General features: G+C 36.5%; 1 protein-coding gene across 1 annotated transcript in view; it reads right to left on the reverse strand.

Annotated features, from left to right (window-relative positions):
* Positions 1–1417: 1417 nt before the first annotated feature.
* Positions 1418–16893, reverse strand: part of LOC144978373 (transmembrane protein 117-like) — a 31108-nt gene continuing 15632 nt past the window's right edge. Inside the window, exons 3-7 of the mRNA XM_078924312.1 lie at positions 7468–7562; positions 6152–6292; positions 5352–5609; positions 3867–3993; positions 1418–3543 (exon numbers count right to left, since the gene is read on the reverse strand). Coding sequence (XP_078780438.1) covers positions 2843–3543; positions 3867–3993; positions 5352–5609; positions 6152–6292; positions 7468–7562 — 1322 coding nt within the window. The 3' untranslated portion in view covers positions 1418–2842. The remainder of the gene's footprint in view (positions 3544–3866; positions 3994–5351; positions 5610–6151; positions 6293–7467; positions 7563–16893) is intronic.

A 16893-nucleotide genomic window follows, 5' to 3' on the forward strand; every position in this document is an offset into this window, starting at 1 on the left:
TTCCTAGATTTGTGTGAATTTGAAGTTTAAATATGATAAAATAATAGGCCAAATGATAAATGTTGGGGGAAATAATCCTCAATATCTCGAAATGGGAAAAACTGAGTTAGGGAGTTTTGGAAAACCACTCTTCAATTGTACCTCAGACGAACACCCAAAATTTTCAAACCATAAATTATACTTTAGTTGGGGGCAGACAAACGGGCAAGAGAATCTATAATAAAACAGTTCACTGAGATATGAAGCACCAATGATATGACATCACTAATAACATTCAAGTTTACATATAATATTATTACAGTTCTTGTCATAATACTAAAGGCCATATATATGTACATACATAACAAGGAATAACTGAAAACAAGTCAAGAAATATTTTATATCTTTTCACAATAAAATCTGGTCACTCACAATCCATAAAGTAAAAAATACTCATAATTCACAATTCACAATATTCTTTGAAGAAATATTTACAATAAAAGAAAAAAAATGATAAAAAGATAATATAATGACTTTCTGAGGAAACTCACTAATATTTGACTGACTAAAGTTGGACTCATTATTTACTAAAATGAAGGAAAAGGGAAAACAACACTTTTGATTACTTTATATTGTCAATATTTCTTGGCAAAAAAAAATAGATAAAGTAAAGTCAAATTCCATCTGTATTTCGTCTTATTGAAGCTTTATCCATTCTTAAGTTTTATTTCTTTCTGGAAATTTTTGTACCCTTTAGGAATTAAATTTACCTGACATGAGCGTAGGTACATTGTTATTACAAAATTGGTAAGTGTGAAAAGATCTGGTATGGTATAAACTGCAATAATTTTTATTTTCTAAAAAATAATAAAATTAAATTTAAAAATATAAAATTCAATTAACAACAGTATGATGTGTATAGAATAGAACTAACCGGGAACAAAATTGAAACAAAACTTATAAGCATATGATATTAATGATATGTATTAGTTACCACAAAAGTAACAAGAATGATAATGATCATTAAAACAATAATAATAATAATAATAATAATAATAATAATAATAATAATAATAATAATAATAATAATAATAATAATAATAATAATAATAATAATAATAATAAATAATAATAATAAAAATGGTGATGATGATGAAATAACATTACATTATTGCATAAGGATATAATTTCATAACAGCATGTCTCGAACAGAACAAGTTGATAACGCTGGTGAAAGATAGGAATGAAATCATAACGATAGAAAACGGATGAACTGCTGACCAAGGACCAAAGTCATTGTAATCATTCATGCTGTCACCAAACGACCCGAGCATTGAGAATGTCATGGAATAAAACTAAACCAAATTGAATATCAGCTGTTAGACGCTGTTGTGGACTGTAAAAATTAATGAACAAAAATGAATATCATAATAGCTTCTTTTCTTTTTTTTAAATGATGCTTAACAAGGAAAATTTTGGGCTGAGAAAGGGTTTTGAGCCCGAAACATTCAGTGTTAATAATGAAATGCTATCTGGCGTATGTTAAAGTCTGATGATAACAAAGTAATATTAACAATTCTACAAAACTTTTAAAAAGTACCGAACAAAATGAATAAACTACCATTTTTAAAAAAAATAACAAAATAGCAAGCATGGAACATTCGTACTATCTCGCAATGTAAACAAATCACAATGAACTTTCAACAGATGACCCATTTCTTGCTAAGTCAACAGATGTGCAAAGATATGCAGGGAACAAAGAAATAGAACCCAGTTGGGAAATCCAGCACGAGATAAAATAACCCCAAAAAATATGTGACCCATCGTCTCAAAACAGTATTATGTCAGGATGAACCAAATGCTAAAAAGTCAAATTAAAGCTAAAATGGTCAAAATTCTGAATTATTGGTATTCAACACACTAAAAAAATGATATCCATTCTTCTAAATAAAACATACAAACTCAACCCAAGTTTGAAAATTTTGGCTATAAATTCAATAGTCAGCGTTTTAATCATCCAGACATAATACCGTTCTGAGACGAGGGGTCACATATAGAAAATCATTCTTTATAAGTTGGGCAAAAAATCACAAAAGACAGGGCATTGTAAACTGGTGCAAGGTTTTCTGTCATGTGCTTTTATGGCATAACAATCTATAAATAATGATGATAACAAAAACGCAGCAATAAATAAACTTTGTTATTTTTTATAAAAATATACAGTTACTATAATATTTGAAACAATCTGATGAAAAATAAATGTTAATAGCTTGGTTTATCTAGCATAGGCAGAGTAGTAAATATAATATATATAGAAACATCTGGTTTCTCATAGTCTTTGTGTGTGTGTGTGTGTGTGTGTGTTTGTGTGTGTGTGTGTGTGTTTGTCAGTGGGGAGATAAAGACTTAACTCTGAACAAAGTTTTTAATGTATTTGATTGAAGAAAAAAATTGTTGAGTTAGTTGCTTTCAATTTTTAAAATTTTGTTAGCAGTTGTTCTTGTTTGCTTTTGTTTCTTTTAGTTTGCAGATCAAGGTATTAGGAGTTAAATCTCTAAATTTAAAAAAGTTCTTGAGTTTTTCAGTCCACAATAGATATTATAATTTCTAGCATCGTATCTATAAAGTCTTAATCTTAAGTTTTCATACATTTCTCTAAGGAGTTTACAATATAAATTTAATGCTTTCAATAGCTCAAAATTAAATCTGTAGACTGTGGTACTTTTACCCACAACTACAACACTCATAACACACATATCCCTACACACAGGCACACATATATACACACACATATACATACACATGGATACACATATATATACTCACACATATACATACACAAACTTAATGACTAATATTCAAATCACACTGTCACTTCAGCTTCTTCCACATTACTCGGCTTCATAGCCATCTGTCCCATCTCCGTATCCCCACCGCCTTTGTTGCAATCTTTCTTCGAATTCCTTTTCTTTCCAGATTTACGTTCAGCTCGACTGTCATCTGTTTTTTCTGCATTTTGGTTTCCTGACGTGGAATTTGTAGTTGCAGTTGTAGAGTTGTTGTCTCTCCGTCTTCTAAAAGCTTGAAGGACGGGAGACGATGATTCTCTCATCCAAGTACGAAGACTATTCCACTTCTTACGGGCACTGAATCGAACTCTCCTTCTTTTCTTTAACCGACCTCCGTATGGATTCTCTCTGGTAGGTTTGGGGTAACGTCCATAGATGATGACCAGAGTTCCAAAAACTAAAAATATGGCTATACTGGGAATGAACGCTAGTCCTTTTAGAGCGAGTGCGTAGCCGTTGTATCTGGCATTCATCATGCTGTCGTCTGAGATATACGTCCTGTTGGTGAGAGGGTTGATGGTGGAGTTACGCCAGTCAAATGATATGATGGTCGTGTTTGCATTGTCCAGACTCCAGTCGTCCTTCACTGTGTGGATTCGACCCTCGGAATCAATATACTGGCCGTAGTCGTAAGGAGCGTAAAACATTTGGTTTTTCCACATGTTGAGGTCCAAGATGATGACAATGAACAAGATGCCGTAGTTAAACCATTTTCCTGTGGGCAGGACATGTAATGTTATTGGTATGGCAATGGATTAAATATATGGAAGTCTTGTGAGGAAAAAGTAAACTATTGAAGGAAGAATATGATAACATGATGAAAAAGTTGCTCACTTGTTGATATTTTATGTTCTCTAAGAATGTCTACACAGGATTAAAAATATGTCTGTTTCTATTTTTCTTTTTTCTTCGTTAAAACGGAAATTTGTAGGTGGTAGGGATGAAAAAAATACTTTGACTGTTGGTGATAACGATAAGGATGATGATGATGAAGATGATATAATAGATGACAGTGACATGAAACAGATTTTGCTATACCTGAGATGTGTATCTGCCAATATTCAAGACTCTTCAAAAGCTTAGGAATCTGGAATCGTATGTGGGCTGTGTTGAGACCAGGCAACTTGATGTCTATGGCACTTATAAAATGGGGGAAATCCCAGTCCTAGGACAAGGTGGAGGGAGGGGGGAGGGGGGGGGGGTGAGAGAAATATAGAATTAATGTATTATCCCTGGGTTTGTACTTATCATCTAGCTTTTATCCACAATTTTGCATTACCATGTACTGAGCGATAATGGTGGATCACAGAGAAACAAAATTATACATCTTCAATCATTGAATTCTAATGAAAGAAAAGACCATAACTGTATGGCTGCATAGCTCAGAGGCTAGTGCAACTGCAAGCCGATCTCTCTTTCTTGGGCAGTTCGAGCTCTCTGACACCATGATATTTATATTCTCTGTTTTCATCTGGCACTTCTCCCAACCGTTTATTTCTGATCATTATTGATATAAGTATCCACTCCACACATTTCCTAAATTCTCAAGTGGATCAGATCTAAAATGAATATAACAGCTTCGAAAAAGAACTAAATACCAAACTCAGAACATTTCAAGTTCAAAAGTACATTTCCCTTTATTCATCCCATATGGGAAATTTGTCTCTAGGGTCTATTCCAAGGGAAGACTGGAATAACCCAGGCATCAGCCTTAGTGCAGAGCCGCAAATTGAGCTAGGGTGAGGTGACTTGCCACACAGCGCAGTGGCGATCAAACGTTATCTTTCGGGTACGAAGCAAAAACAATGGTGCTCATCCTTCTTCAGCCAAGAACAAAAACAATAAAAACATTAACACATCACTTAAAATCAACAGCAGAGGAATATTTGGCATGGCTGTCCGCAGGTAATTGTATTTGTAGTCTTGTCGTATGACACTTGCCTGTGACCAGTTGACTCAGGTTCCATTGTAGTAGGCACAAAATTGAGTATGCCCATTGGACAAGACTCTTTACTCACATTCTCACATCGCAAATTGAGTATAAAAGCATTGCGTCTGTTGAGAAGATTATAATAAATATTGCCTTACAGGCATGTCTTATCCTACGTGTTGGTTAAAAAACAATTTGGGCATAGATTGTAGATGTTGCGCTACACAAAAGTTCAACTCATACTTTAAAAAATGCATTCTTGGCCTCTTTGTCCATGTGGGGGATCCCCGATAATTCAGTTGGTAGAGCAATTGCTCCATATGCCTAGGGACTGTGACTGATCCCGGGTACCCTAGAGATTTTTCCTGCCCACCCAGCAGAGATTGGGTCTGCTAGATCTAGCAAAAAGTACTTTGTAATAGACGAGCAACCTATCCAAAGGATAGCATGAAACTTCTATTGTCTGTTTCATATTATAAAAAACGGGATAAACTCCGGCTCCTTGGCCCAAATGGCTCTGAAGGGCTTTCTTTTTTTATCAACATGGAGAGATGGGAATAAAGAAAAATGGCTATGTCTTGATTTAAAACTACCTGCATGACAATGGCAATATCCATGACCAGGATGAAAGAAGCGAGAAAAGCTCGAGACAACTCGTTACTGTGAAGGAAGTCTCGATTTAACTGGTCCCAGTTGATGTAGTCAGTGGCAATGATAAAGATGACGAGAAATGAAGAGATGAAGACCACCACCCAGAATAGCACAATTCGGCGGACACTGACTGACCACCATTTCCTGGCCCGCTTGGCCCACCCTGGATACAGCCTTTCTTGGAGCATCATGTCTGTCACCTTGTGAGGCAGCAGAAAAAAATGAAATTGGAAATTTTTCAATAAAATAAAGTTTCACGTTTCACGATGGAAGTCAAAGCAAGTAAACTTGGTTCATTTGCTAAACCTGAAAAATGGTTCCTATTTATGAATTCACGAACAGGGCTGCAAACCTCAGAAAAAAAAAGTGTGCAAATTGAAAATGTAACCCTTAAGTCCTCTCACTTCTGGATAATTTTGAAAAGAATGAATTTTCATAAGTTTCTATGGGTGAAAAATTTCAGAAGTTAAATGAAAATTTTTAGAAAGAGTATGAAACAATAAACCAACTTAAACCTATCAAACAGCAATAGTAAAATAGGAACAAAAAAAATTGCATTTGAATATAAAGATTTGACTCTCCATTATAAAATAGTACAACAAAGCATACAATCTTACAAAGGTGAAAAAAGCATATAAATATGCTTTTTTTTCTTGAGAGAGAGAGAGAGAGAGAGAGAGAGAGAGAGAGAGAAGGGGGGGGGTTGGAGAGAGAGAGAGAGAGTGGGGTGAGTCATGCTTACCATCCAGGCAGTGAAGAAGTCCCCACACCAGGTACCTGTAGCAGCAGCTTTCATGAAGATAGAGTTGGACAACCCAAGGTACGAAGTGATTTTGTAATCCTCCGTTGATTCCCCTCCCGCCAGCAGAAACAAGTTGTAGATCTAAAGAAAGAAAATATATCCAAAACTCAGAAAGGTCATCACATATTAACCAGTTAACTGCCGTGTTCTGGAAAGACGCGTATTTAAAGATTTGGCCAGGATAGTCGTCCTTCAAATAATACTGATCGATTTAAATTTAAACGAGTCATTTAAATCGACCGATATTTGAAGGAAGAGTTTTCTGGCCAAATGTTTAAATACGTGTCTTTCCAGAGAACGGCAGTTAACTGGTTAATATATTACACTACGAAAAAACAAATTTGGCCAGAAAATTCGTCCTTCAAATATCGATTAATTAAAAATGACCCTCGTCTTGTCATTACAATCAAACCTTGGACTTCATGGAAATCTCCGGTTTGAGAGTTTTTCGACAAGTTAAAGGTCATTCTAAATCGATCTATATTTGAAGGACGAATTTTCTGGCCAAATTACTTTTTAAAACGTGTTTTCGGACAGTTTAGCGGTGATAGATACATATAAAACTAAAAGGAACATTAAAAGAGAAGATCATTTCTGAGTATCGACTCAAAGTATTGTAATTAATTTCTTTTCATTTTCTTAATTTAGATTTTTATAAAGCAATATCCACTAAATAAGCTCAAAGTGCTTTAGAATAGATCTCAAGTCAACAGCAACACTTGACTTATAAGACGAGACACGGCACCTGTATTGTAAGGCGCTATTACATTTTTTTTTCACGAAGCCCAAGGTTTGAGAGCTTCTGTCAAGATGACGGTCATTTTAATCGATCGATATTTGAAGGACGAGTTTTCAGGCCAAAATTTTTAATACGTGTTTCTTGAGAGTACGTGATGATTGATGGATTGATTGGTGATTGATGGATTGATTGATGATGGATTGATTGATGATTGATGGATTGATTGGTGATTGATGGATCGATTGATGATTGATGGATTGATTGATGATGGATTGATTGACGATTGATGGCTTGATTGATGGATTGATTGGTGATTGATTGATAATTGATGGATTAATTGAAGGATTGATTGATGATGGATTGATTGACGATTGGTGGCTTGATTGATGATTGATTGATGATTGATGGATTAATTGATGGATTTATTGATGATTGGTGATGGATTGATTGATAATTGATGGATTGATTTAACGATTGATGGATTGATTGATGGAATGATTGATTCATGCTTAGGTACCTGAGAGAAGATGAAGACCATAACTATGGTAGAGAGGAACATTGTCATCCAAGACCCCCTGTCCTCCTGGAACATTTTCAAACGTAACACCTTGACTGGGGAACAAACGAAAAAGAAAAAAAAAAAGGATAATGTAAATTTAACTGACAATGGGCAACCATCTTTTTTTTTTCTCTCTCTAACGTTTGTGTAATACATATCATTCACATGTAATGGGCAACCACTTCCTCCCTCTTACGTTTGTTTGTTGTTGTTATGTTGTTATGCAAATACTCGACAATGGGCATTTGCATACAAATAACTTACGATGGGCGAGCACATCTACTTCTTCTCGCTGGCGTTTGTTACCACTATTTGTATGTAAATAACTGACCTTGGTCAAACACTTCTTCCCCTCTTACTCTTACGTTTGTTTATTGTTATCAGTTGTATGTAAAAAAAGGACAATGAATGGGCAACCACTTCTTCTCTTTTATGTTTATATGTTACACCTATTTGTATGTAAAAAAAACTGACAATGGGCAAACACGTGTTTGGTTATTGTTATTAGTTGTATGTAGGGTACATAACTGACAATGGGCAACCACTTCTTCATCTCTTTTACGTTTGTTTGTTATCATTAAGCGATATTAGAATTGACTATTCCGACAGAGACAACGCTGTTAATGGCCAGTGTTTGTTGTTTGGTTTTTTGTTGTTGTTTTTTTTTTAATACACTTTAGTACGATGAGAGAATGTGAGTAAAGAGGGGACTCGAACCCTGGATCTTCCGGTCCGAAGGCGAGTGTCACACCACAAGACCACAAATCCTGGGCAAGTTCTCTCTCTCTTTGGTCTGTGGTTCTCTCACTGAATTCTCTCAATTAGAATATAGAATGCGCTTGGCCAAGGAGTTCACAACATTGCCATCCGGAAGTATAACGGACCAACACACAAACTCTGTGTAACCATGAACTTTTATAGTCTGGTTAATACAGTTTAGTGAGAACAACTCACAAACGCGGATGGCAAAAACAATAACAAAGGCCTGAGTGACGTCATCTTCGAACTATCTATACATGTTTAAGGTCACACACATCGTTGTGTGCATTGGTAGAATGGGAGCGATCTATATTCATGTTTTCGTCCAACCAGGTCATCAATCACATGATTTGTTGCTGTCCAACGATTGGATATTTCTTAACAAATGTAAACACGTTGCTTTGTTTACAAATGTTATAAACATACACATGTGTCAAGCTGAATCAAATGACCAATCGTGATGTTAGATATTTAAAAAGCTGTGAACACTCTTCACTAAGTAAGTCACTTTGAGCACATTTTGAAATGTGACCAATGACCTCGAGCATATGTAAAGTTAATATAGATCACGCCCATTAGACTATATAGATAGAATGCAGATGACGTCAATTGAGTCTTTGTTATTGTTTTTGCCATCCGCGTTTGTGAGTAATTCTCACTAAACTGTATTAACCAGGCTATAAAAGTTCATGGATACACACAGTTTTGTGTGTTGGTCCATTCTACTTCCGGATGGCAATGTTATGAGCTTCTAGCCAAGCGCATACTATCTATACGTTTAAGGTCACACACATCGTTGTATGCATTGGTAGAATTGATCTGGGGTGCAGACGTGGTATAGCTCCCCGATACAAGGCATGGATTCAACATGGCACTCAGAGTCTGCATTTGACAGTCTACTTCCTCTGATGTCGTGTATTCCCTAAATCCCATGGCCTACTCTCTCTCTCTCTCTCTCTCTCTCTCTCTCTCTCTCTCTCTTTCTATCTCTCTCTCATTCTCTCTATCTGTCTCTGTCTCGGTATCTCTCATTCTCTTCTCTCTCTCTCTCTCTCTCTCTCTCTCTCTATCTGTCTCTGTCTCGGTATCTCTCATTCTCTTCTCTCTCTCTCTCTCTCTCTCTCTCTTTCTTTCTCTCTCTCTCTCTCTCTCTCGCTCTCTCTCTCTCTTTTTCTCTACCTCTATCTATCTGTCTATCTCTATCTATCTCAGTCTCTCTCTCTCTCTTTTCTCTTTCTCTCTATATATCTATCTCTCTCAGTCTCTCTCTTTATCGCTATATCTCTGTCTCTCTCTCATCTATATCTATCTATCTCAGCCTTTCTCTTTTCTCTCCTTGTATCTATCTCTCTTTCTCATTCTCTCTCTCTCTCTCTCTCTCAGATCAATCTTTCTCTCTCTCTCTCTCAGATCAATCTTTCTCTCTCTCTCTCTCTCAGATCAATCTCTCTCTCTCTCTCTCTCTCTCTCTCTCTCTCTCTCTCTCTCTCTCTCTCTCTCTCTCTCTCTCTCCATTCACTCATGGCTGCCATACCATCAATCCAAATAACTGTGGTTTGTAAACAAGACGGTAATTTCTAACGTCTGACAGTGACTTCTCGGAAGTAGGCTATAATTTGTAGAAACATCGCTTTATGACCACAGTACTGGCCAATAACGATACCTACATTCATTCATTCCTGAATCGTCATTTGGTGCTTGCTAACGGTAAAATTCCTAAATAGGGAGCAAAAGTATGACGTAAACAGTTAAACAGCTCGTTTCACTCTTCCGGAGGACTGAATGCAATTCACACCTTGTGTAATTGATCTTCTGGTATGAGTGATGTCATTATATTTTTTTTTTCTAGTCTAAAAAAAATGTTGGTCGTCAAAAAACGGAGTGTCTATTCGTCCTTCAGGTCGTATTCTTAAAAAGTGTCTAGCCGACCTTCAGTGTTTATGCAAATGAGGTAGGCGTGAAATACGCACAAGGCAATTGACGGAAAGGCCCTTGTTTAGATTTGTCACCGTATTTTTATATATGTATTAAATCCAAGGTTATTGCCCTCCCATAAATCGCAAGGTTATTACAGTGACCTATATGTGTCACTGCTTCCGTGCCTTTTTGTGTGCGCCCATGTTATCTATGTAATTAACTGGAATTACAAAATCGGAGTGTTCAGACCTTCACGTCTTCACTTTTTTAACCACTGTATAAACGTAAGCATCGTTATGAGTATGAGTAGAAATAAAAAAGCATAGTATTCAAAAAGATCATTCATACTCGCTCTTTTGCGTCTCGTAATCATAAGAATCAGAATCTGCCTATACATAAAATACTAAAATAGCTGCTACTAAAATAGTTATGCCACCTTATGATTCAATAATATGCAACCTATTCATTATTAGTCCTTCGAAGTACATACCATACTTCCAACGATTTTGAAACCGGAAGAGTAGAAGGTTGAGGTCACGACTCCGCTAAAGATGGAACGAAATTGACGTCACTCAGCTCTTTGCTATTGTTCTTAGTACGCCATTTCAATGACTACTTCTCACTGAATTAGACAGACTTTTTAAAAACGTTTACGATTACACATAGTTATGTGTGTCAGCAACATATATTCGGCTGGTGGATGTTATGAGAATTTTACCTAAATGCATATCATCAATTTGACAAGTGTTATTGAGTGTATCGGGGTTTGCCAGATTATTTATTTATTAGTTTTAAACTGTTGTGACCCGCGAAATACATGCAGTGCGTTATATTTTTTTTTTGTTCTATTGAAGCCTGTCTTTTATCAGACCTGCCTGCCTACTTAGAATGAAATGATCTATATTAACTATGCAATTATGTGGTCTAGTGGTATGACACTCGCTTTCGAATAGGAAGGTCCTGGGTTCGAGCCTCGCTCGGCGCATAGTTCAGTCCTTGGAGAAGGCTCTTAACACGCATTCTCCCAGGTGTAAAACGAGTACCTGGCCGTTAACAGCGTTGTCTCTGTCCGAAAAGAATTGTAATTTCGCCTAACAGGTGCCATGTCCCTTCCTAAATATTAAATATTGCTTTGGTCAGGAACCCCTTGTAAAGCGCTTTGAGCACATTTAGTGGATATTGCGCTATATAAAAGCTTTCAAAAGTGCTCGAGGTCATTGGTCACATTGCAAAATGTGCTAAAAGTGACCCGCATCGTGAAAAGTGTTCACAGCTTTTTAGCTATCAAACATCACGATAGGTAATTTTGACACATGGGTATGTTTATATCTTTCATTAATAAAACAGCGTGTTAACATAATTTGTTAAGAAATATCCAATAGTAGGACAGCAACAAATCATGTGATTGATGACTTAATTGGACGAAAACATGAATATAGATGGCTCCCATTTGGAAAGATTCGTAGTTTTAGGGTTAATATAACACAATAGACATAAGATAACCAATTTGTGTTTAAACACTTAAAATTAATGCTTTAAAATCATTTATATAACTATATCTGGCGACAAAACTTTCGTTTTCAAGAAGTGTATTGAATTAAAAATCTTTATATAAGTGTCAATTAGGACCAAAAATTCGTAGTTCTACGAAATTTTCGTAGCGGTAGGCAGGTCTGCTTTTATTGTAATACATAATAATAATAATAATAATAATAATAATAATAATAATAATAATAATAATAATAATAATAATAATAATAATAATAATAATAATAATAATAATAATAATAATAATAATAATAATAATAATAATAATAATAATAATAATAATAATAATAATAATAATAATAATAATAATAATAATATATCATTTACGCAAACAGCGTGGTCAAATGGAATTATGCAATGTATTGCTGCATTGAATTGCACGGCTTTGATACAAAAACTATCTATCTTGAGTTAAAAAAGAATTTATGATCTGGGCGGGCACGCAGAAGAAAAAAAAGGGGGACCATTGAACACCGTGTAAGATATAAATCTATTAATTTATTCCACGTCATAGTTCAAACAGGTATTAAATAACACAGACAAACATGTGTGTTATTTGAATTTGAACAAATGGGTGCTGTTGTTTCTCAAATGGTTAGTGCTGAAATTTAGACAAAACTGATCTATAGGATTAATGGGAAGCAGAAGTGACGTCGAGGAGTCCCGTAAATCAGCTGGTAGAGCACTCGTTTCAAACGCAAAGGGACCAAGATAGATCCCGTGTACATCGAGATTTTTTTTTTCTGACTCCCTAGTCTACCCAGTAATTAATTGGTAGCTCGGTCTCTTAGACCTGACGGAAAGTACGTTGCGATAGTCTAACGCCCTATCCAAAGGATGGCAATCAATTGCTATTGTCCATTTCACGCTATAGAAACAGGTATAAACTCCGGTACCATTGGCCTAACGGCCTGAATGACTACTGAAGAAGTGACGTCACAGCTTCCACTATTCTGGTTCACAACTCATTGGAAGCGTGAACCAGTCCTCCAGAGGACTAACAATGAATAGGTTACGTATTTAATCATACGACGGCTGAACTATTTTAGTAACGGGATGTATAAGCAGATTCTTATCATTACTGGGCGTAAAAGAACGAGGATGGATGGTCTTCATTGACAACCAGCATTTATTTAGGCTAGAAAATAAGATGCCATCTCTGTGAAACCAGAGGATCAGTTGCCCAAGGTATGTAGGTATCCAGTCCAAGGATAATGGAACTGGTATTTTTAAATCATACTTTTGCTCCTTATAGATAGAACGAAGTTGACGGGTTTTTGATATTGCTTTATGCCATCCATGTTTATGAGTACCTACCTCTCACTAAACTGGATTAACCAGACTATAAACATTCAAGGTTATTCATAGTTGTGTGTGTTGGCCCGTTATATTTCCGGATGGCATTGTTGTGGCATTTTACTAAAATGCAATATATTTATATAAGATGCGTTAAAGGTTACAGTTTTAGTACGATTGATCTGGCGGACAGTGTAAAAATGTTAGTATTAAAAAGCACGACTTACAGGCATCCGGTGCTGTATGGAATGGAAATATGGTTCCATAGGCACCGCTGGGGATACAAATGATATACCGTGAAGCGCAATGAGCGTGGTAAATCCGTATCAATGCTCTTTATAAGTAACGTATTTACTTTTGCAACGTAATATACAATCCAGAATCTGATATTTACCTTTAACATTAATTTGCGATAGTCTAACGCCCTATCCAAAGGATGGCAATCAATTGCTATGTCATTTCACCTATAAACAGGTAAAACTCCGTACATGCCACGGCCTGAATGACTATGAAGAAGTGACGTCACGCTTCCACTATCTGGTTCACAACTCATTGAAGCGTGACCAGTCCCCAGAGGACTAACAATGAATAGTTACGTATTTAATCATACGACGGCTGAACTATTTTAGTAACGGATGTATAAGCAATTCTATCATTACTGGCGTAAAGAACGAGGATGGATGTCTTCATGACAACAGCATTATTAGCTGAATAAGATGCCATCCTGTGAAACCAAGGTCAGTTCCCAAGGTATGTAGGTACCAGTCCAAGGATAATGGAACTGTATTTTAAATCATACTTGCTCCTTATAGATAGAACGAGTTGACGGTTTGATATGCTTTATGCCATCCATGTTTAGATACTACTCTCACAACTGGATTAACAGACATAAACATTCAGTTATTCTAGTTGTGTGTGTTGGCCCGTTATATTTCCGATGGCATCTGTTGTGGATACATTGATTATACTAAAATGCAATATATTTTATACATATGCGCTTAAATGTTACAGTTCTTAGTCACGATTAAGATCTGGCTGGATCAATGTAAAAATGTTAGTCCATTAAAAGCACGACTTAAGGATCCGGTTATGGAATGGAATATAGTTCCAGTAGGCCACGCATGTGGGATACAAATTGAGTATCAATGCTCTTTATAATGTTACTACTGTATTTATCTTTATTTGTCAACGTAATATAACAATTCCAGGAATCTGATCATTTTTACCTTTAACATTAATTTTATCCATTTAAATCATATAACCGGATTGATGGACGTGTATTTATTTGCAGGTCTGATAACCAAAAGTGTTATGGGCTCATTGATGTAATGGAAATACTCTCAAACCAACGCAAAATAAAATAATGTCCACTGAGCTGCCATCTTGCCAAAAATCCGTTTGGGGGACAATGGGAGCGATCTATATTCAGGTTTTCGTTCAACCAAGTCATCAACCGCATGGTTTGTTGCTGTACAACGATTGGACATTTCTTTAAAAATGTAAACACGCTGCTTTGTTTATGAAAGTTGTAAACATACAAACGTGTCAAACAGATCAAAATGACCAATCGTGATGTTAGATATTTCGAAAGCTGTGAGCACTTTTCACTATGTGGGTCACTTTGAGCACATTTTGCAATGTGACCAATGACCTCGAGCACGTGGAAAGTTAATATAGATCGCTCCCATTGACATTGATTTCAATGGCACTTCAGTGGCACAAAAAAAAGTCTATTTGTAATCTCGCCTAACAGGTGTCATGTCCCGTCCTACATGTTAAATGTTGCTTTTTGACCAGGGAACCCTTTTAAATCGCTTTGAGCACATTTAGTGGATATTGCGCTATATAAAGCACTATCTTTTTTTTTTAATTGAGACCGATAGACAACTTCATCGAGACCATTCATTGTTAATGAACTCAACTCCTGTATATAATTTAAAACCACATTAGCACATTACACATCAAGCCTATAATCGCGTTTGATGATTAACAAAAATTGAAATTGAGCTTTATATAGCGCAATATCCACTGAAATGTGCTCAAAGCGCTTTACAAGGGGTCCCTGGTCAACAGCAACATTTAACATGTAGGACGGAACATGACGCCTGTTAGGCGATATTACAATTTTTCGGACAAAGACAACGCTGTTAACGGCCAGGTACTCATTTTACACCTGAGCACGGTGAGAGAATGTGAGTAAAGAGCCTTTTCCAAGGACTCAACTGTGCGCCGAGCGCGAGGCTCGAACCCAGGACCTTCCGATCCAAAAGCGAGTGTCATACCACTAGACCACATAGCCGCACAATGATCAGACCTGTAATGACGTGCACACAGTAGGCTTGGTCACATTTCATTATTATTCCAAATAGCAGCTAAGGGTTTTTTTTTACGGTCTCGTCGATTGCAATCGATTCAGTGTTTTAAGTCAATGCTTCTTTTAAGCACTAATTCTGTTATTCAAAAGACTGCATCTTCAATAATTCAGTATCCTTCTCGGATCAGGACAATACAAAAACCTATTGATGCTTTCCGTGTAGGTAAAATACTCACATCCTCAATGGATATAACGTATCAGCACATAAAAAAAACTACATGTGTAACCTCGAGTGTTTTTTGATAGTATGCGCTTGGCTAAGAAGCTCACAACATTGCCATCCGGAAGTATAACGGACCAACACACAAAACTCTGTGTAACCATGAACTGTTATAGTCTGGTTAATACAGTTCAGTGAGAATTACTCATAAAAGTGGATAGCAAAAAACAATAACAAAGACCGGAATGCCGTCAACTTCTATCTATATAGTCTGATATAATTCAGAGAAAACAAATCATTAAAAGCACTGTCTTAAAAAAAAAAAAAACAATAATAAAGAGCTGAGTGACGTCAATTTCGTTCCTTCTTCAAAGACGGAAGTTATTACCTGAGACAAATTTCCAAAAGGTCCCCCAAGGACTTGAACCCGTGGCCTTTCAAATCAATCCCCCATATCATTTGATGACAAATGGCCTACAAATCAACATTGCTAGAATACCAACCAGATATGAAGTGAATAGAAAAGTGCCAGAAGACAATAGAGAATAAAAAATTTTTCGCGGCGGTGGTGGGGTTTGAACCTGCGACCTTATTGGTACGACAACTCCGCCTGGCAGGTGAGAGCGTGGCTCTACCGTGTGAGCTATCCACGAACACAAAAATATTCGTTTCAAACCCAAAGTCATTACTAGATCCCTCTCTCACCCACTTCTTGAGACCGCCGATTCGTTCGTACACCACCATCGCGAATAATTTTGACCAGCAGTTAAGCTTAATAGCCAATATTCTCAACACAAACATATAACATAGAAACGATTGAGACATTGAGTATGCTCCGGTGTATGGGGTGAATTTTTAATTCAGAAAAGTGAGTGGAGCAGGCACTTATGTTGGTAACAACAAGATATGAAGTGAATAGAAAAGTGCCAGAAGACAATAGAGAATAAAAGATTTTTCGCGGCGGTGGTGGGGTTTGAACCTGCGACCTTATTGGTACGACAACTCCGCCTGGCAGGTGAGAGCGTGGCTCTACCGTGTGAGCTATCCACGAACACAAAAATATTCGTTTCAAACCCAAAGTCATTACTAGATCCCTCTCTCACCCACTTCTTGAGACCGCCGATTCGTTCGTACACCACCATCGCGAATAATTTTGACCAGCAGTTAAGCTTAATAGCCAATATTCTCAACACAAACATATAACATAGAAACGATTGAGACATTGAGTATGCTCCGGTGTATGGGGTGAATTTTTAATTCAGAAAAGTGAGTGGAGCAGGCACTTATGTTGGTAACAACAAGATATGAAGTGAATAGAAAAGTGCCAGAA

The sequence above is a fragment of the Berghia stephanieae genome, chromosome 8, assembly GCF_034508935.2.
Source record: "Berghia stephanieae isolate SIO BIC M18660-M18661 chromosome 8, UCSD_Bste_1.3, whole genome shotgun sequence".
Taxonomy (NCBI): domain Eukaryota; kingdom Metazoa; phylum Mollusca; class Gastropoda; order Nudibranchia; family Aeolidiidae; genus Berghia; species Berghia stephanieae.